Source organism: Morus notabilis, unplaced genomic scaffold (assembly GCF_000414095.1).
Source record: "Morus notabilis unplaced genomic scaffold, ASM41409v2 Scaffold1378, whole genome shotgun sequence".
Taxonomy (NCBI): domain Eukaryota; kingdom Viridiplantae; phylum Streptophyta; class Magnoliopsida; order Rosales; family Moraceae; genus Morus; species Morus notabilis.
In genome coordinates this window covers 157,620-180,061 of record NW_010358173.1, presented here as the reverse complement: position 1 = coordinate 180,061, position 22,442 = coordinate 157,620, and the positions used below count along the sequence as shown (strand labels likewise).

The 22,442-nt window shown below is 36.3% G+C and overlaps 2 protein-coding genes across 4 annotated transcripts; one reads left to right on the top strand and one right to left on the bottom strand.

The window, feature by feature from the left end:
- Positions 1–11,857: 11,857 nt before the first annotated feature.
- On the top strand, positions 11,858–16,063 carry LOC21391388 (NAC domain-containing protein 53). The gene is made up of 6 exons (XM_024161661.1): positions 11,858–12,185; positions 12,286–12,563; positions 12,753–12,947; positions 14,366–14,953; positions 15,051–15,168; positions 15,317–16,063. Exons 1-6 carry the CDS (start codon positions 12,020–12,022, stop codon positions 15,724–15,726), a joined length of 1,755 nt encoding a protein of 584 aa, XP_024017429.1. The 5' UTR covers positions 11,858–12,019; the 3' UTR covers positions 15,727–16,063.
- A 576-nt stretch (positions 16,064–16,639) lies between these two features.
- LOC21391387 (malate dehydrogenase [NADP], chloroplastic) lies at positions 16,640–21,789 on the bottom strand. Of its 3 annotated transcripts, XM_010092136.2 has the most exons (14): positions 21,420–21,787; positions 21,200–21,293; positions 20,483–20,569; positions 19,975–20,059; positions 19,409–19,590; positions 19,247–19,317; positions 19,045–19,135; positions 18,870–18,944; positions 18,675–18,776; positions 18,473–18,595; positions 17,740–17,808; positions 17,582–17,650; positions 17,221–17,274; positions 16,640–17,103 (listed from the first exon to the last, which is right to left on the bottom strand). In XM_010092136.2, exons 1-14 carry the CDS (start codon positions 21,599–21,601, stop codon positions 17,050–17,052), a joined length of 1,338 nt encoding a protein of 445 aa, XP_010090438.1. In that variant the 5' UTR covers positions 21,602–21,787; the 3' UTR covers positions 16,640–17,049. The 3 variants fall into 3 exon arrangements, with proteins under 3 accessions (XP_010090438.1, XP_024017423.1, XP_024017424.1); XM_024161655.1 differs by lacking the exon at positions 17,582–17,650 and having other exon boundaries at positions 21,420–21,788; XM_024161656.1 differs by lacking the exons at positions 17,582–17,650; positions 17,740–17,808 and having other exon boundaries at positions 21,420–21,789.
- Positions 21,790–22,442: the final 653 nt, after the last annotated feature.

The following is a 22,442-nucleotide window of genomic DNA, read 5'->3' as shown; positions in this document are numbered from 1 at the left end:
AGAAAAAAACAAAAGTAAAGGGAAAGAAAGAGAGAAACTGAAATTGCACCAAAAGGACAGAAACAGACTAACAAAGACCAAACACGAATAAAAGCATAAGTCAAAAATCCCATAATGAGACAATATAAAAGGGAAAGTGATTGAAAGTGGAACATCAAAAAAATAAATCTATGAAAGTAAGGGACCAAAAAAACTGCTTACTGTTAAAAGAGCATCAACATCGTAAAGGAAAAGATGAAGAGTATAAATCCCCAATAATTCTGACAATGGCAAAAACTGTTAAATCATCATTAACAATTACCCGACAGATGATAACAATAAAAGGATAAAACTTCATCATCACCGAAGAGGAACATATTTTTAAAAAGAAACAAATTTCTCCAAAAACAGGAGAAGAATTATAAAAACATAAATCTCAAATAATACAGACAACATTAAAACCTGTCAAAGTACCATTATCAATTACTCAATACATGGCAACAATAAAAGAAAAATACATCATCATAACCAAAGAACAATAGAATACGGGGGAAAAAGCAGACTCTTAACAAAAGAATAAAACAGAGATTCAAGTTTAAAATAATATTAGCAAAGTCAATAGAAACACAATAACAACAACAAAATACAGTAAATAGATATAATAACATTCTAACACATTAACATACAAAATCCTCATAATATAACACATTAACTTTTTAAAGCAACTGAAAAGAACAAATAAAAATTAAGAAATATGTACCTCAGTCGAAGAAAAACAGAGAGAAAGTAAGAAATGATACTGATAAAATGAAAAGCAGAATATATATATATATATATATATATATGAAGAGAACAAAGTTATGTTCATCTCCGGATAAGTAATCCTGCAAACACAGATGAGGCAATGTAATAATTATAAAAAAAAACAGGGGTTGCGCAGCATGAAAGCTATCGAAAAACAGAGCCAATAACCAACAGACAGTAAAACATGAGAACGACGTTAGATAAAATTATAGTAAGTAAAAAAAAAACTGTATGATCATTCCCCGATAAGGATTCCTGCAAAACAGAACAAACCCATGTAATCATTAGTAAAAACTACATAAAAGATAAAAAAAAGAAATAAAAGGAAAATATTAGAAAACTTCCAGACAAACCCCGAGGATTAACAAAAAAAAAAAAAACCAAGAAACTAAATGAAAAAAAAAAGAAATTAACAAACAAAAAAAGGAATAAGGAAACCGAGAAAGTAAGAAAACATGCAGACTCACAAAAGAAATAAAAAAAAAAAAGAAAATCTCAAAGGAAGAAAACGGTAGAAGCTTCATGGAATAAAAACCCATAGGATGAACCAAAATGTTAGCAGAATAAGTATAACAGAAGGCCGAAACATCAAAGAAGGAACCGAAACAAATTTAAAAAGAAAGGGAATGAAAAAATGTGCAGAAAATCTAAATCTAAAAGCTAACGGAAATAGGAAATAAAGAACATAAGGAAAAAAATAAAAAATAAAAACCTAAAAGATCATAAATCATACAAACAAAGAAAACAAAAGGAGAGAAATTTTTTTTAACAAAAACAAACTCTAAAGCCTTATCTGGAAAAATCCACTGAAAACTAACCCAAATCTCAAAAGAAGAAAAAAAACAAAACCCAAAAGATCAGAAATCATGCGGACAAAGAAAAGGAAAATAAAGGAAAAATTTTCAATGGAAACAAACTCTAGAGGCTTATCTGAAAGAAAACACAGAGGATTAACCTACATGTCAAAAGAAGAACTAAAACCAAAAGCGAAAATATCAAAGAAGAAAAAAAAAAACAGAAGCACATAGAGAAGATTGAGAGGAAAATAATACGAAAGGCAACTGAAGCAAAAGAACGTATTGTTGGATCTTTAAATTCTTATTTCACATCCTAGGAGTCATTATTCCACATTCCAGGAATCATCATACTAAATTACTAGGACAATAAGTTAGAACAAATACTTGTCTCCATTGATGCAACCATGAATCTCCAGTAATATTCTCTGAGATTATGAGCACGATAGTTATTGCCTTCCTCAATCAAATCTCCTTAGTTCTTGAATGGAGTGTTTTCTCTCTAGATGGGGAAGAATGAAAATTGCTGAATGATTTGATGTATTGGGGACCATAACCTAAGTTTCTTTATATAATGCCCCATTAGGCTCCCATTAAACCTAATTGAGTCAATATGGGTATCCACCCATTCAGCCCATACCCTGTTAGGCTATTTGGGCTTTTCATAATTAGATCACTTAATTAGCCCAATTAATTAAATAGCTTAAAATAATTTTTGAATAAATATGTGGCCCACAATATAAGAAACCCACGTTTCCTAACTATCTCCCACTTGGGCTACCTACATATGATTCCTGAAATAATTATATCATACAAATTCCTTAAGCGCGCAACCGTATGCTATGTATCCTTAGTCTTCACTTAAGATACAATCTGGTCCATCTCCTATATTAGCATGAGATCATGGCGGCTTTTGTCACCCTCAAATGCAACTAAACCTCCCATGGTCACCATACCAACATATTCAATGACATAGATCGAGTATGGATAAGTGGCATGAAAATACATGCAATGTGATCTCTAACATGCCTATTTCTAACTAGTCCTGCTTTATTCTTTATGAGATCAATCCGTAATTTTCAAAACATAATGCAAGATTGCAAATAGAAAATTAACACATTCAGAGAAAAAATTATAAAACTGTAAATCCATCTTCTTTATTCTGCAGAAAATAAACAAATAAATGTTTATGTCATAGAACATCCAAAATTAAAATCAACTCCCACTAAACCATAGTATCCTCAAATAAAATAATACCCATATGAGTAGTGTGCTCGTGAAAGGCCTTGGGTGTTAAGCCCTTGGTTAGCGGATCCGCATATCGAAATCTTACCACTCTGAACTTTTTCTTTAACAACGAGAAACTTGATGTCTATATGCTTCGATTTCGTAGAGCTTCTGTTGTTATTAGAATATAGCACTGCCGATTTATTGTCACAAAAAGTCTTTAGCGGCCTTTCAATACCGTTAACCACATGTAGCCTCGTGACAAGATTTCACAACCATATCCCATGATTAGATACCTCATAACAAGCTATGAATTCTGCAGCCATGGTAGAAGAAGCTATGAGTGTCTGCTTAGCACTCTTCCAGGAAATAGCCCCTTCTGCCAACATGTAAACATAGCCTGATATGGATCGCTTACTGTCTTAGCATCCAGCAAAATCAGAATCATAATACCCAATGATCTTTAGTCTGTTTGATCTCCGATAAATGAGCATGTAATCCTTTGCTCTCTTCAAATAGCGCATAACCCATTTGGCTACTTTTCAATGATCCACTCCTGGGTTACTTAAGTATATGCCCAATACTCCCACTATAAATGCTATGTCGGGACGAGTGCAAACTTGAGCATACATTAGACTTCCTATTGCTGATGCATAAAGAATCTTTTCCATTTCCTTTATCTCAAGTTCATTCTTGGGGCACTGACTGAGACTAAACTTATCTCCCTTAGCTACGGGTGTATCTCCTGATGAACAATTATTCATGCCAAATCTATGCAGAACCTTTTCGATATAGCTCTTTTGTGATAACCCAATGATACCTTGAGAGCGATCTCATAGTATCTGAATTCCTAATACAAAAGAGGCGTCACTAAGATCTTTCATCTCAAAATTCTTAGTAAGAAATTTCTTGGTTTCATGCAATAAACCTATATCACTGCTGGCAAGTAATATGTCATCGACATACAAAATTAGGAAGATGAATTTACTCCCACTGAACTTGTGATATACACAATCATCTACCACATTCACCTCAAAACCATAAGAAGTGATGACTTGGTGAAATTTGTGAGACCATTGACTGGAAGCCTGTTTGAGACCATAGATGGACTTCTTTAACTTGCAGACCATAGACTTTGAATCTCCAAATATAAAGTTTTCTAGCTGGACCATATAAATCGTCTCATTAATGTCGCTATTGAGAAACGTTGTCTTAACATCCATCTGGTGTAGCTCTAAGTCAAAATGAGCTACTAGTGCCATAATTGTTCTAAAAGAGTCTTTCGAAGAAACCAGTGAGAAAGTTTCTTTATAGTATATGCCTTCCTTTTGAGTGAATCCTTTAGCGACTAGACGAGCATTATATCTTTCGATGTTACCTTTTGAATCCCTTTTGGTCTTGAATATCCATTTACAACCTATGGGTTTCGTTCCTTTAGGTAACTCGACAAGATTCTAAACGTCATTGTCTTTCATAGATTTCATTTCATCATTCATGACATTAATCCACTTTTGAGCATTAGAACTCTGTAAGGCTTGTTGAAAGTTGATCGGATCATTTTCCCCTAAGCTTACTGATAACTCTATGAAAATAGAGTTAATTGAGCATTTCCCAGGCTTAAATTATTACCTAGAGGGTAATTAGTATTAGTTTTCTCCTTTATTTTGTCTTGTTAATTGTTTTTAGTTATTTGCGATTCATAAATTCTCTCTCTCGTGAATAGTGTTTAAAAAGAGCTAATTCAGGTGCGCTTTGTGCTATAATCTCAGCTTTAAGAAAACGTGGTCGTTTGGAGCTTTGAGCAGCTTTTCGTTTCTGGAGTATGAAGGAATCCTAGTCAGCATTGATGTGCATTGCTGCAGCAAGATGAGCTGGGCCAGACGTGTGTTTTGCTGACAGCTGGACCTGAGCTGGTTAATGGGCTGATTTTATTCGTGAAGGGTGCTAATTGAGCCACTCATTAGAGGCTTTCTCATGTGCTGCCACGTGGATTTAGGGTACAATAAGTACTTGCAGCTGAGAAGAAAGAAGGGCCCTTGGTCATATTTTGTAACGTAGAGGCGGCTGAACTTGGAAAAGGAAACCACCTCCATTTCTCTGATCAAGTACCAGCTCCAGTACTGGAAAGAAGAAGAAGGAAACGTCACATGGTGTTGAACGTAAAGGAAGACCCATTGTGGATGAAGGAAGCATTTAGAAGAAACCTTGGAAAATGGGGATTCTGATTCTCCTCTCTTTACCCTAGTTTTTCTTACTCTCATTGCTCTGTTTTACTTTGTTAAAGAATATTTACGTTCCTTTATAAATCTGAACTCGAATCCATATATATATAACTTTATGAGATTATGATTTGTTGGCTGAGATTGTTGAGTTGTTTAATATTGAATTGTTAGTTGATGTTGAATGGATCTGATGATTATTTCTTTGTTTATTCAAGTGAGCTGAATTTGTGCCTTAACTGTGATTGAGAAATCATAAGAGGGGAGTATAGCTTTGATTAGATCTGGAAAGATTTAGTTGAGTGGACACAGCTTGAATAGTGCAAGTTCTTAGATCTTGTTTTAGATTTTTGATTCACATGATATAGGAATATATTGTGTCTTGCATAACCATATGATTTAGAGCTTCATTATCTGATTTTAGAGTCTAGATTTGCAAAGGGATTTGTGGGTTTTAGCTTTAAGATCAGTAGACAGAGGATTGGAAAATCCCGGGTTTAATAAATCTGGTTAACAAGAAGTCTTCATTGCCGTCCGTTGCTGCAGCATCGCGCAGCATTGATAGGAGACAGTTTAGCAATTGTGAGCCACGCACAGTGACTTTGGCCAATTTTATTTGCACATTTTGTTATTAATTAGTTTTATCTTTGTTGTCATTTTCTTACAGTCAGATTATTATTAGTTTTTAACATTTTAAAATCAACTTTAGTTTTCTTCTTAAAACTTGAATAAAATTAACTTAGCAATTTGATTTCAAAAACACACAATCCCTGTGGGACGATACTTGATTATTCATCATTTTACTACTTGTTGACTCGTGCACTTGCGAGATTCTAGATTCACAATTTTAGGCAACACTTACACCATCTTCATGTTCTTGGAGAAAGATGATATAATCATCTAGAATCGCACTACTCCTTTCTCTAGTGGATCTCCTTAATGGCACTTCTTGAGGTTGTTGAGTTTGCTCTATAGATGCTGCATAAGGAACCTCATTGTTGTCTTATTCCGGAGTTGTGTCTTGAACAATGGTAGGTTTTACAGCCTGATCATTGACAATAGCAATATTGGGAAGAGAAACAAAATCTTCTTCCTCAAAGACAACACTCCTTACTTTATCTTCTCCCCCAAACTCGACATCCTCAAGGAATCTCGCATTTCCCGTCTCGAAGAAGGACCTAGTAGTGGGATTGTAAAACTTGAAGCCTCGAGATCGTTCGGCGTATCTGACAAAGTAGCAGCTGACCATTCTTGACTCCAGTTTTTGTTCATTTGGCCTATAAGGCCTTGCCTCAGCTGGACAACCCCAAACATGTCAATGCCTAATGCTGAGTTTCTTTCCAGTCCATAGTTCATAGGAAGTTTTGGCCACTGTTTTGCTTGGAACCCTGTTAAGGATATAAACTGCAGTCTTTAGTGCTTCTCCCCAAAGTGATTCAAGTAAGGAAGAATGACTAATCATGCTTCTCACCATGTCTTTAAGAGTTATGTTTCGTCTCTCAGCAACACCACTCATGCTAGGTTTGCCTGGTATTGTGTATTGTGGGACGATTCCACATTCTTTTAGGAAGATAGCGAATGGTCCCAGACGTTGTTCACCTGATCCGTCATATCTACCGTAGTATTCGCCACCACGATCTGATTTGACAGCCTTAATTTTCTTGCCTAGTTAAAGTTCAACTTCAGCTTTAAATTCCTTGAAAGCGTCCACTGAATGTGACTTCTCATGTATTAAGTATAGGTAACCGTATCTTGAATAATCGTCTATGAACGTAATGAAGTATTGTTGACCATTCCATGAAGCCGTAGGGAATGGTCCACATATATCTGTATGAATAAGTTCTAAGATGTTTGTAGCCCTATCGACACCTAATTTTCTTGTGTTTGTCTGTTTCCCCTTGATGTACTCAACACAGACTTGAAAGTCTGTCAAATCTAGGGGACCAAGAATTCCATCACTCACAAACTTCTGAATTCGCTGTTTAGAGATATGACCTAAACGCTTGTGCCATAAGGTGGCAGAATTCTCATTTAATTTTTACTTTGTACCTCGTGCACTAGTGTGTAAAATTTCATTATCAGAAGTAACAGTATCAAGCATATAAAGATTATCAATTAAGGAACCAGTACCAACAACATTTGAATTATGAGAAAGACTAACTTTATTATTTCTGAAGGAACAAGAATAACTGGATTTGTCCAAACTAGAAATAAAAATTAAATTCCATCTAAATGACGGTGCAACAAAAGTCTCAATCAAATTCAAATAGACACCAGTCTTTAACAATAATCTAAATGTTCTGATAGCTTTAACTGGAACTTTCTTGCCATCGCCCACGAAGATGAACTTTCAGCATCATTTGGTGGTCGGCTCCACAGGCAACCTTGCATAGACATACTTATGTGAGTAGTAGTACCAGAATCTACCCACCAAGTATCCTTAGGTACATAAGCTAAATTAACTTTAGAACAAACTAAAGCGAGAAGCTTACCATTCTTTACACGCCAAGCAGCGTACTTGGAACACTCTCTCTACTTGTGTCCTTCCGTCTTGTAGAAGTGACAGGTGAATGCCTTATCCTGCTTCTTTAGTTTCTTCTTCTGCTGAGGTGTTCCATCTGCAGTATGCATAGCTCTCTTTTTGTTCTTATTCTGAGACGTTAATGCCAAGTGAGCACTTTCTGTCTTATCTCGTTGAAGCCTTTCCTCTTCTTGCACACAATATAATATGAGCTCATTAATAGTCCACTTTTCCTTTTGGATGTTATAGCCCACCTTAAATTGACCATATTGTACAGGAAGAGATATGAGAACTAAATGCACGAGTAAATCCTCAGACAGCTCTAACTTTAGTGCCTTTAGTTTCCTAGAGATGTTAGACATCTCCATAATGTACTCCCTTATGTTCCCCTTTGCCTTATACCTCATAGAAATGAGTTTATTCAGAAGGTTACTTGTTTCTGACTTTTCATTCTTAGCAAAATATTGATCAAGTTCTTTGAGGAACTTCTTGGCATTAGTGCTTTCAGTAATAGAGCCCCGAAACGCCTTCGGAATGGAGCGTTTCATGATCATTAGACTCATGCGGTTAGAGCGGTCCCACTTCTCAATTTTATCTGTGTTCGGATTTTCCATAGTTGCAGTGGGACGCTCTGTCCTGAGCGTAAGGTCTAAGTCCATACATCCGAGAACGATTTCCACATTCTCTTTCTAAACTTTAAAATTCGTCCCATTCAGCATTGGGATCGCGTTAACTTGAGCAGAAACATTCATAGCAGTAGCATAATCAACATTCATGTCATACATAAGCATAATCAAACTATATAATACATACATGACATAAACAAATAACTCGAAGCAAGGTGGGCCTATTTCAAGATACCTAGCACTAGGGGTGGCAATTCGTGTCATGTGTCGTGTTTTGATCATTTTTTTTTAAATTTACAGTCAACCCGAACACGACCCGTGACACGGAATTTTTTAAAAACCGCAACACGAACACGACACGACCACTTTAGGAGTTGACACGACACGACTCGAAAATGACCCGTGACACGAAATTGACCTGTGAATCTGAAATTGACACGAAAATTGTATACTTTTATTTAGTTTTTTACATATTAGAAATAACTTAAAATTCATAACACACTAAATTACAATAACATCCATTCAAATTAGGCAAATAATAATATAAGATTTTGAGTATAACTATCATGATATCACAAGTTCATAATAAAATTTAAAATCTGAAATTAAAAATATATGTATTTTTTTAGTTTTTTACGAGTTTCGTGTCGTGTTTGGGTTAGGCGGGTCCAACCCGAAATTGACCAGTGTTTTTCATGTCAATTTTAGGTCGATCCGATTCTGACACGAACCTCTTTTATCTCAACCCTAACCCGCAAAATTCGTATCGTTTTCGAGTCGTGTCGTTGTGTCGTGATCCATATTGCCGGCCCTACCTAGCATAACACTGATATAGTTTTTGGACCAGAAATATCAGCTTGTAAGTGGTACTCTCTGCGCAGTAATAAAATATTGACAATAAATCCTGTCAAACAATTGCCTTCCTTTGGGCCGACTATTGTTCACATGGAAAACTTTATAATTGTCACATATTTATTACCACAAGTATACTCATTATTTGGCCAAATAATAACCTTCCTTTGGGCCGATCATTATTCGCATAAATAACAGGCATACACATCTTTATATTCTAAAATAAATTAATATCCACAACAGACGTTACTTTGGCAATAATATTATTTCAATCAATTTATTTCAAAATACAAGACAATTAAGTGCAATAATAATCAAATAAAACAAAATAAAGAACCAGAGTTTCATTTTATTCAATTAAATCTTTAATTAATTTGCACATAATTTCTTAATGGGTAATAATTAGCCCAAATTCCCAAAATCTCTAAAATTAGGTTTAAAATAAACCCAAAATTGCCAAAAATTAGAAATTATTTTTTCTTTATGGTCGCAGGTAATAACTTGCGGCCCTTACTTCGAATGCACAGGCCCAATCGGGCCTGTGCTTCCCTTTTCTGTCACGGGCCCAAAATGGGCCCGTGTCCCTTTTTTTTGTTGCAGCTCTGGGCCGAAGCCCAGAGTTATTCTTACCTGTGGCGACCCTTACCCAGATATGGCGGCCGCAGCCATTGCATGCAGCCGTGGTGGTACACCGCAGCTGTTCAGTCACCGGCGTGGCCAGAGGGCTGTGACCAGTCGTCCATAGTGCTGGCGGCGGTAGACGCTGCTGCCGGCCTTAAATTTTTTTTTTGTTTCCTTATGCGGCGGCCTTGGTTGCCGCTGGTCTTCATCCCGCCGCGGCCATAGGCCGCAGCTTGCCCGTCGGCGCTGCCCAATGGCCGCGCCCAAGTTTCCTCAGTGCTTTCGCCGGCTACAATCTTCAACCGAAGAAGAGAAGAAGAAAGAAGTAAGACATTTTTTTTTCCAGAACCAACCGAAATAAAAAAAAACTTCTCTAATAAATTCCTTTACCAAATTTCCTTAGTCCCTAATTTTCCAGATAATCAATTTTGTGAATAACAATTAATCCGAGAATTATTCAACAAATATTGATCGAAATCAATCACCAAGAATTCATATGATTATCTATATACATGCTTTTCTTAACAAAATAAAGCATATATAAAATTCCATAGACAAAAAAAATCATATGAATCAATCAACATAATGTTCAACTGGAGATATTAGAGATGAAAATTCTTTCAATAATTTAATGCGATGACAGCTCTAATACCACTTGTTGGATCTTTAAATCCTTATTCCTCATTCCAGGAATCATTATTCCACATTATAGGAATCATCACACCAAATTACTAAGAAAATAAGTTAGAACAAATACCTATTTCCATGATGCAGCCTTGAATCTCCAGTAATATTCTCTGAGATTAAGAGCACGACGGTTATTGCATTCCTCAGTCAAATCTCCTTAGTTCTTGAATGTGGTGTTTTCTCTCTAGATGGGGAAGAATGAAAACTGTTGAATGATTTGACGTATTGGGGACCATAACCTAAGTTTCTTTATATCATGCCCCATTAGGCTCCCATTAAACCTAATTGGGTCAATATGGGTATCCACCCATTCAATCCATACCCTGTTAAGAGACTATTTGGGCTTTTCATAATTAGACCATTTAATTAGCCAAATTAATTAAATAGCTTAATATGATTATTGAATAAATATGTGGCCCACAATATAAGAAATTAACACGTATGAGCAAAAACAAAACGAAGCAACAAAGCAGTAGAGCTGGAGAGAGTGAAAGGGAATAGAGAAATGCAAAGAAGACGTGAAGCCCATAATAAGCTTCATGGAAAGAAAGAGAGAGAGAACAAAAGGCACAAAAAAAGCCCAAAAGAAATGAAGCCAGAAGCTTCATGAAAAGGAACAGCAAAAGTCAGATAATTTGAGTCAAAATTACAAAAATGCCCAAAGGAAATACAATGAAAGAATTAATAACGGAGGGTAAAACGGTAAATAAAATAATAAAAGACACCCATGTATTTTCGTAAATGTAAAAGTTAAATATACCGGGTACTATTCGGTAATCTGGATGCATCTTTTAGTAGTATGTATAATGGGGTAATTAGGACATATTTAGGTCCCGTTTACTTCACTGATTCGAGTTTAGAATTCAAATTTTTCTACAGTAAAAAGCTCTCACAAACAATCACATCTAACTTTTTTGCTACAGTAAAAAGCTCTCACATACATTTCAACTCGAATCAGCGAAGTGAACGAGGCCTTAATTTGTTAATTTGAATTTTTAATTTGAGTTGAGATGTAATTTTATGTGAAAATTTTTTATTATAATAAAAAAATTAAATGTGACTATTTTTTAGAAATTTTTTTATTATAATAAACTCAAATTTTAAATTTAAATAAGTGAAATAAACCGGTATAATATTCTTTCTCTCGGTTTGTAACTTGACGGATGCAATTACGTCAGCAGCTGAGCAAACCATAAGCCCGTCGTAACCCACTTTTGCATTGCCACGTCACAACTTTACATGGGTCCCACCAGACAGCTCGGAAATCATCACTGAACTGCCAGTTCTTGAGTGGCCACGTAAGGAGGGTGAGATTTTACTGTGTCACCTACAAGTCGGCGAAAAAGCCCCTGAAATTACTTCGTCCAAACGTCTACGTATAATAATTGTATTTATTTTTTGTTATCATGTATAAATATATATAAACCCCAAGGCTCGCGGTTTCTGGCTCCAATCAAAGAAGACTCTTCTCTCGCACGATGTCTCCGCTCTTTCCTTTCGAAAGCAAACATAAACCCTAACCCTAGATTCTCTCACCTCCCTCTCTCTCTCTCTCTCTCTCTCTCTCTCTCTCCCTCTCTCCCTCTCTCCCTCATGATCGAATTGCTCTGATTCGAATCCATAATTCAGTTATTCTAACCCTCGATTTGATTCCTAATCCGTAATCGATTCTCTGGTTTCCGAATTTTGATGGGACGCGATTCTTCGACCTCGCTCGCTCCTGGATTCCGGTTCCACCCGACCGATGAGGAGCTCGTTCGGTACTATCTCAAGCGCAAGGTCTGCGGAAGACCTCTCCGGATCGACCCTATTTCCGTCGTCGACGTCTACAAGTCCGAGCCTTGGGATCTTCCTGGTAAATCCATAATCTCTCTCTGTGTTTTTTTTTTTTGAATTTTTGTAATTCGAATTCTTGTTTGATTATGATCTTTGTGGTGAATTATGGGGGGTTTTAGATAAGTCGAAGCTGAAGACGAGGGACTTAGAATGGTACTTCTTCAGTGCGTTGGATAAGAAGTATGGAAATAGCTCGAGGACCAATCGGGCCACCGTGGAAGGATACTGGAAGACCACTGGAAAGGACCGACCGATCCGCCAAAGCTCGCGGACTGTCGGGATGAAGAAGACCCTAGTTTACCACAGTGGAAGAGCCCCAAAAGGCGCCCGGACCAACTGGGTCATGCACGAGTACCGCCTTGCTGATGAGGAGCTTGAGAAGGCCGGAATTGCGCAGGTTAGGATCGGGTTTACGTTGTTGGTTTCGTCGATGTTGGACTGGTTTTGATTGGTGTCTATTTTGTTTGTTTGTTTGTTTGTTTTTGTTTTTGTTTTTTTTTGTTTTTTGTGTGTTTTTTTTTTTTGTTTTTTGTGATAATTTGGTGTCTATGTTGTTGTGTGTGTGTCTTTTTTTTTTTGGGAGAAGGATGCGTTTGTGCTTTGTAGGATATTCCAGAAGAGTGGTACTGGACCCAAGAACGGTGAGCAGTATGGAGCCCCTTTTATTGAGGAGGAATGGGAGGATGACGAGATTGTGGCTATGGTGCCCGGTGAAGAGACGCCAACCGGTGAAGTGGAGGTTGATGACAGTGCCTTTGTCGACGTGAATGAGCTTGATCAGGTAACTTCTTAGGTAAATTCGGTATAAAATGAAAACATAGGCCATAGGGAACGCTTTGATTTTACCGTATTAATAGTTACTTTCAGCTTAAGTTTTTGCTGCTGTCTTGAGAATTGTAATACCCATTAAAATGGAAGGTAATTAAAATTTAAGGCATCTTATCTGGAGTGGATGTAAACCAATAGCTCTATACCATGTAAAAGACACATGCCAATTTGGAAAATTTCACCTCTTACTTTATCAAGTAAAATTTATTAGGTACTTGGTTTTTCTCTCTCTCTTATTCCGCATCATCTGCTCACAGGAATTGTTCATTGTAACTATAGTTCACCGCCGAGATGGTAAACACTTGGCTACTGGTAATTGTAGCTTGCTATTATTCATAGGGTTTTTGTTTATTTTATTTTTTTATTTCTTTTTTGGGTGTCTGGGATGAATTGACTTCTAAAGTGGTACTACTGCATAGTTTGTACTGCTTATTTAAATCCTCTAAGCATGCTATGCATTTGATTGTACTTGTTGAATGTAGCTCCGTGATTTTCTCATAACATAGTGGTTTTCACTGATACACGTTGAACTGGAGATTAATGGTTAATTACTTAATTATGTACTTATCCTACTCTTTTATGCTACATAGATCTTATACTATAGGAAAATGAATGAGGGAAGAGTCATGAAGTCTTACTACTTTCTTGTATTTAGTGAGAAAGATGTGAGGAAAATGAAGAGAAATGTTACTGATTGAACATAAAGCTAAATTAAATGGAAAGTGTCAACCGTAATCGAACGTTTTCTCATACATGTTTGGTAATATATAGATGTTCTAATATCGGCAATACAAAATTTTCCTAAAGCGGGTTCAAGAATAGAAGTATAATTGGTTATTCCGTATTTGTCATTTTCATAATAGGCCCAATACAAGTATTTGTTTGCCACAAATTTAGGGAATATATTAACCTTTGTGTCAACTTCTAATTCAATTAACATGCGAGCACATTATCTTAACTCTCAATATCAGGCGTACCGCTTTTGAGCTTCTCATAAATCTTAGACAAATAAGACATACGGTAATGCTCTTAAAGTTAGTTCAACAATTACTCTGGATAGATTCAGGTTGCTTCCTGTCAGAAATTCCAACTATGCATTCACTTGCATTTGAATTTTCTACTGATCACTCTGCATATTTTGCCTTGTATTTTCCTATTAACATACCTTCATAATTTATCGTGATCTATTGATGGTTATTTACCTCTCCACTTTACAAGATATCTTCTTTAGTAGTTGTAGTGGTGGAACTCTTGATTTACGTATGTTCACCTCATTGTGCCCTTTTTGTTTTTTGTTTTGTTTCTCTTTCTCTTAATATTTGCATATCACATGGATTCTCAGTATTTGAGACAAATGCTTTGTTCTCCCAGAATTTTGGTACTGGCATTCCATTGGAAGTTGATGCTGTTCCTTTCACCTTCTATCATGGGGATACAAGTAACAATGTTGAGCATGCTGGGAATTTTGCGGACCCTGATACATCAGAAGTTGCTCCCCTCCCACTAAACTACTATCATGGTGAGACAAGCAACTATGTTGAGCATTCAGGGGACTTCTCTGAAGGTGATCTGAAGCCAATGATAGGCATGGAAAATTCAGAGATCGGTGTTGAACAGCCATTTTTCAGGTTACCAGAGCAACATGAGATGCATGCGAAACCTGTCAAAGATGAGTATTGTGTTCAACCAAGTGACAATGTGGATCCGGCTGATGTCAATTATGCATTTGGTGAACAATTTCTCAATGCTACTAACACTCCTCCATTTGGAGAGGGCTTATACCTAGAGACCAATGATCTCTCAAAACCTGTAGAGGAGGATCCTGGTGATTTTGGCCTGCTTGATGAGTACCTTAACTTCTTTGATGTGGAAGATGATTCTCAGTTGTTGGCTTTCGATTCTTCTCAGATTATGGGGATTGAGAACTCTCTTACTCAAGAAGAGCCTCCCTTGCAGAAGGTACAAGTCAAATGGGTTTTGCTAAACGAGATTTTTCTGGCACTTATGATTAGAACTTTTTCTTAGGTCTCTTTTATTTAACCCTTTCCTATGTCAGCTCGTGACTGGAGAAGCTGAGGCATCGCCCACTGGAACTCAACAACCGGCAGAAGCACACGATAACAATGAGGCTTCCACTTCAAGTCAAAGGGCAGAGGTCACAAAGTCCGAGTCAGGTAAAGCTTATCTTGCTTGATTTTCTAGTAATTTTTGCACAATTACGCTTCTACAAGGACATATGAAGAGGTGAACTATTGCACCATGCTTGAGGATCTTGTTTTCCCTTCTGATCTTTTATTATTCTTCTTGTTCATCGCATTGCAGATTTTAAATATCCATTCATGAAACAAGCCAGTCAGATGTTGGGCAGCATCCCTGCACCTCCTGCATTTGCAGCAGAGTTCCCCACAAAAGATGCAGCTCTTCGGTTGAATTCTGTAGGAACTTCTTCCGGTTCAGTTCATGTCACTGCTGGGATGATCAGAATACAACATCTGAATCTAGATGGGAATGGTATGGACTGGTCCTTTGGCAAGAGTGGAGATGTCAACCTTTTGCTGTCGTACAGCCTGCCACAGGCTGCCTTTGATTCTGCTACAGTGGTGCCAATGGCTGGCATACTTTCTGGCAAGGCAGGATCCGTGGTGTCAAAAGGGTGGTTCTTCTTTATGTTCATTTGGGTGCTGATTATTTCTGTGAGTTTCAAAGTTGGGAACTACATATATACCAGGTAGTGCTTGAACAGTTAGAAGGCGGTGGCAATGGCGCACCCCTGGCAGAGTACCTCGGGAATACTTCATAGTGGATTCCGCTCAGTAGACCTCTTTAGGATTGCGTGTAGTTGCGGGTTCAATAAGCATTTAATTTGAACTGATGATCTTTAACCTTAAACATGATAGATGCAGGGTGTGTTATTGTTTCATTGCTGTTTTATACTGAATGCCTTGTTTATTCTATTTATTTATTTTTAGTGTACCTTACATTACCTCATTGTAAGCTTACTATAAGTAGAGACTGGATCACATAATTTCTCTCTTGACTTATAAGAAGGATGAATTAAGATGTTCTAAATTCTGTTTGTTTGAAGCCCTACAATACAATGACATTCCTTGTGAGAGGAAGCCTAACCTACATCTCATTTTTTTAGGTGTAAAAAATCCTTAAGCTGTTGGAGAAATTTTCATTTTTTTTAGGTGTAAAAAAAATCTCAGCTGTTGGCAGTAGAAAATAAGGTATAGGCATTTAGCGTGGTTTCTCCAGGCTGTCAGTTGGCGACTATCTTTGCCATCTCATTGCCAAGTCATTATAATAAATTTGATTGGACCAATAAAAATGGAATTTTATTGATTGCTTTTTTTTTTATTATTATTTGCTATTCAAACCAAAAAACCATCTTCGACAGAGAAAGGAAATCAATCAAACGGAAAAGAAAAAAAAAAAAGGCTCCGATCTTCAACAGCGGAAAGGTCTTTTTTTTTTTTTGTTGTTGTTGTTGTTGAAGTTTTTAACTTCAAAGCTTCAAAAATGGTCCAGTCAAACATTAATGAGGTTGGCTATAATCCTGTGTGCCATTCTTTCTTCGGTTAGTTCTTTTCCGTATGTTCATACATGCGTAAAACTGACAAAACCTAATAAAAGATATGACAGTTCAAAACAGTGCTCTGCCACTTGGGTATCTTTCCATATCCTATCAAAGAATACTCAGCGACCAATAATGAGAATCATTGTACAGAAACCAGAGTTTAAAGATCATTTACACCAGTAGATAGTACAATTATTCAGCAATTGCCCACATTTGCACCATAAATTGACAAGCAATTGAAAACAAGCAAAGCATAAATATTACAAGCTGCAGAACAGAGACGCATCATAATCTCAAAATTTGATACATTTTTATCTACCGCTAACCTTTTCATGTTTATTCTACATATAAAGCATATATGTAGCTTTACATAAATGATGGTTTAGATGTAAATTCATTTTCTTCTCTCATTTGGTCATTATCATAGCTTCCGTATGAATATCCTTGAGATAGAGTTAAGTTACTTGTTTTATGATCACATCTCTCCTGGAAGCATTGTATCTTCTGGTAGATCACAGTAACCAATACCCTGAGCAGAAAACGGGTAAAAAGAAAAAAGAAAAAAAAAAAGAGGAAAAGAAAAAACATATTAGGTACTAATTTTATTGACAAAACTACGCCAACTAATCGATAGTTTAATATCTACCTCGCCAGTAAGATGAGCCACACATCTCTTCTCAGCTAGCAACTCAGCTTCAGTCTGGAAAATAAAAAAAATACAATGTCACATAAGATGACTTATGTCAAGTATGTGATGCAATCCATGTTTTGAAGGACACTACACTTTCTTTTGTTTAACAAATAGAACAATTTTCTAGTCTAAAAAAGCATATTACTTTGTTTTTGTTTTGTTTTTTTTTTTTTTTTTGGGACTAAAAGTAGAGTTTACGATAATCCTTATTGATATGGGAGCATTGGTGATTTTTGTTTTGGTGACCAATGACTTTGAACTATTTTTAGTCTTGTCATTGTATGTTTCTTCAAAAGCCTAATTGAGCAAGTTTTACCTTGGCTATTCCCTTGCGGAGGTAGTCGTCAAATATTACGTCCTTTACAAGTTCGTAGTGACCATCTCCCTAGAGGATGGAAATAACTTAATAGAGCCGTGAAATATTATGTTGAGAGCACACACAACGAGAAATTAAAATCACAAACACAAGCTTACCTTTGATCTGCATGGCATACTAAAAACTATATCCTCTGCTATACCATATGGATTTCCATTGGTGTAAACCTACAATTTGATTAAAAGATATCAATCATATAGGTAACACAATGTCACTCATTGATGAATTTCTCTATGAACCTGTTTAATTTTTATAATTTTAGACATGCAACTACTTTCCCCATTTTTTCCCTTCATTTTCTCTGCAAAGGAAACTGTAGATATTTGGCACTCTGCTTCCTGAACTTCACGATTCGAGAGTCATCCTCTAAATTTTTAATTTTGGCAAACTACCTCGTGAATTTAAGAAACTATTGTACAATGCCCCAAATAAAGGACGGCTCTTGAAATTTGGATGGAAAAGCCCTGGTGCACATTATGTGAGCTAGATTGAAATTTTCGATGACACCCAGAGCACGTAATGTCAGGGATACAAGGAAATTTCTTCCTAAATTTGAGTACCATTAATCGCTTCAGGAGATATATACAACAACACATTGTTAAATTCATGGGGTAGTTTGCCACAATTAGACGTTCAATTTTGCTAATTGAGTCAAAGTTCTAGGGGCAAGGCGCTAAAACCCTATTTTTTATGCTGTAAAGGTTTCCGGTAGTTGGGCTTCAAAAAGATTTTCTGCGCATATTGTTGCTCGAGAGTGTTGCAGTTATATCAGGAAACCAACTGTAATATAGGCTACTAACTGCAAATGCACAGAAACAAAATTGTACTTACTCCAGAAGAAAACCAGTCACCCTCGGGGGTTGGAGTAATCAGAGATTTTATGGCATCAACAATTGACACGGAAGTTGATGCAGCTGAAGATCTTCCCCATTTTTTAATGAGCACACCACCTCTCTGCGTATCAAATATATTTTGAAGTGGTTGAAGATGTAAATAACTTGGTTCTTAAAACTAAATGCTCTGCAGTTCTTACCTTCTGAACGTTTTCCATGAACTCTTCCTCTAACCACTTGTGATCCTTGATGACCTCTTTCACAGGCAAGCCGTCTATCCTAGCATTTAAGAAATCTGGAACCTGGTCAAAAGATGAGGTCTTTTTAAGTGAAAATTGAAGGGGATTGTGTCCGCGCATAACTTTTTCTTCTTACAATAGAATCCTTTTAATGACCTGAGTTGTTGAGTGGTTTCCCCAGATTGTCACGTTAGACACTTTATCATAGAACACACCAGCTTTAAGGGCCAGCTGCAAAAATCATACCCGTTGGATAAGTTTGTTTTAACTTTGTGTTATAGAAATCAAAACTAGATATTATCAAAGTGTAATGCCCATAACCAATTTCTACCTGACATTTTGCTCGGTTTTCATCCAACCGTGTCAAGGCATGGAAGTTCTTTGCAGGTATATTTGGAGCGTTTTTCAAACAAATTAGTGCACTGCATGACAACAAAAACACAATCATCAATTGCATAGAACTCCATAGTTTAAGTACACCCAAACAAAAAAAAAAAAAGTCCCCTCCTGTCCCAAATAAGAAATTCCCATACTTGGTATTGCAGGGGTTGCCAACCACAATAACTTTAACATCACGTGATGCAACGGAGTTGAGAGCTTTTCCCTGTGATGTTACAATCAAAGAAATGCATAAAGAATGGCGTATGAATCTTTTCAATACTAGTGAGAAGACATGGCGATATCAAAATGCAAACCTGCTCGGCATAGATCTGTCCATTTATGTCTAATAAATCAGCCCGTTCCATTCCAGGTCCTCGAGGCTTTGCTCCTATTAGAATAGCCCATTCTGCATCTTGGAAAACCTCATATGGATCAATGCTTATGCTTACCTCCCTCAACAAGGGATACAAGGAATCCTCCAATTCCATAGCAACTCCTGTATGGATTGAGTTTCTTATCAATCAGAGAAGCAAGTAAACGTATTATGATGAACAACTTAGTTTTATTGGTACACTTTGATCATTAATAGAAACTTAGGGAGGGAAGTACAGAGATTAATTTAATTCAGCTTTAAGCTTCTGTCCTCTAGTTAGTTGAATTGTACAAAAAAAATCATCACACGATCACATCTACAGTGCATTATAAATGTTGCCATTTTGAACTTGACATGTTGGTTGTTCTTCATTCTCTTAATCAAATAGAAAAGATCCCTTTTCTAAAACTGTTAAATGTAATTAATTCAAATAAATTTCCATAGATGTTTACTCTAACATAAGTCAGAGTAAAGTCTTGTGAAGTTAATGACTATGAAGAAACAAACCTTCAAGAGCTTGGAGTGATCTCTCAGATCCCAGCAGTTTCAACGCGATAGGTTGGTCAGGACCAAAAACCTCACCAGATGCAAGCTGTCATGACAAACAAGCAAGATTCCATATGTAAAAACTAGTTAAAATCCATGCTCGAAAAATTCCTATCAACTGACATTATGCAGTTCCTAAGTATGATGGAAGACCTTAATTTGGTGAAACTTGCTAGAAGAGAATATTCATGTTCACAAGATTGTAAGTTCCAAGCTTTAGTGATAAGAAAATAGCGTTATAGCCCAATAGAAAATCAAGCAAATCGACACCAATGTATAGGGAGTGCTTGGATGACCTTTCAGGAGAGTTTTGACCTTGTAGAAGAGCTTTCAGTCAAAGCCACAAAATATGGCTCTCAAGAAAGTTCTTCCGAAAACACTGAGAATTATACATTGTTCAGAAGGAAAAACTAAACTAGGAGGTTCCAACATCAGCAAATATTTGTCAGTTTGATCTAGGAACACTTACTTTAAAGAGCAGATGATTAGAGATCATTCCTGCTGCACCGGAGACTGCAATGTTAATCATCTTTTTCCAGGATTTCGTCTCTTCCTCCTAAGAAAATTGAAGAAACTTTATTACTAGAACGGACAATGCATCGATATGAAATTAAAAAGAGAATTATCAGAAGGAGCTCAGCCCTGCAACAGAAACAATGAATCAAGAAAATGGTCCAATAAATCAGAAAATAATCTTTTCCATCTCATCTCATAGATCAGCAGTTGAAGTATTTAAAATCAATGCCATGTGAAAATGGTCCATTGGGCACAAATCAAACTGATAGCCAAATCTTAAACTGATTAGTTTCGAACGTTTGAAATGCACCAGTATTGGTTAAGGGGGTTATTCTTACCCCGTTCACGAGTTATTAACATAGAAAAACAAAAGCAATTCAAATGAATAACAGAAACCAATTCTGCTAGTTTGCAAAATAAGCAATCTATTAAGCTAATCATATTGTCAAACACAAACGAGACAACATTAATTAATACACTCTCACGACAGAATAAAATATCACAGCCATAATAAACAATATCATTTATAAAAAAAAAAGTTAAAAGAATAATAGTCATAGAAAACACAAAAGGGTTACTGATATTATATACACACACACACACATATATATATATGTATATATATTTGTTTTTTGCTTTTATGTACACAAAGTAAAGAAGACTAACTTACAGCTTTGAGATCATAAGTAAGGCAGAACACGCCATAGCACTCAGACTTAGTCTTGGGACCTTCAACTTGAACCGGGATCGGAGTTTGAACTTGACTGAGAATTTACAAAAACAAAAAAAAACAAAAAAGCATCAAAATCTCAATAAAACGAAAAAAAAAAAAAAAAATTAGCGGGTTTTGGTTTTAGCATGTAAAGAATGATCAAAAGAGAGTTTACTACTTCGGAGCAACAGAGCAAGAAATTCTGGCTTTTTGAGTGGTGGGAATGGGGCGAAAAGCCGAGCGGCGAAGAGAGTAAAGATGGGTCGACGAGAATGAGAGCTGAGACGACTGAAGAAGGCGGGTCTTGGCGTTAGAAGGTGATGACACCTCTGCCACCGCCATGACAGCAGAGCTAGACATCTTTCTCTCTCTAGTTTTGAAGATGAAGAGAGAGAGAGAGAGAGAGAGAAATGGTGTGTAAAGGGACAAAGGAAGAAGGGTTTTGCCTGAGAAGATGTGGTTGAGAAGGAAAAGGACTGCTTTGGAGGGAGATGGATATAGAAAGAGAGAAAGTTGAAGAGGAAGAAGAAAGTGGAAGAGTGAAGGAGTAAAAAGGGTTGGTTTTTGAAGTATTAGTCTAAGGCCATGCATATGACACTTGTCACACAAAATCTCATCCTCTAAATCTGGGTTTTTATTTATTTATTTTATTTATTTTTTTTTTTTTTATAATGTTTTCTTGAGTTTGGTGGTCGGGACTTGCCATTTGGGTGTTTTTTTTGGTTAAAACTCATTTCCTCTTTCTACTGTGTAGTAATTCCTGTTTAGATTATTTTTCAGAATATCAAAACATTATTCTCTCTGTTCTGTCTCAAGACTCTCATCATAACATTTACATCAAAAGAGACTCTCAACCAAAAATAAAAAAAAACACACATCCATAACAATAACTCATTTTTTTGGGATCAATAATAAATGACCGAATTTTTGGTGCTAGAAACAACAATTTTTAATGAATTTTATATTGATCATAATTACGTTACTAAATATCATATTCGTTACTAACTAAATTAATTGCCTATATTTTTTTTTGACAAGCAATTAATTGCCTATATTTACTCGTTAAATCTGACTACTTTTTTCTACATTAAACTCTTTTTCTACTAGGTGACCGCAGCTATAATTTTCTTTAAAAAACCGTATTGTGCATTAAAACCTTACATTTGAGAGAGTTGTGGGAATAAAAATGTTCTATTTACTT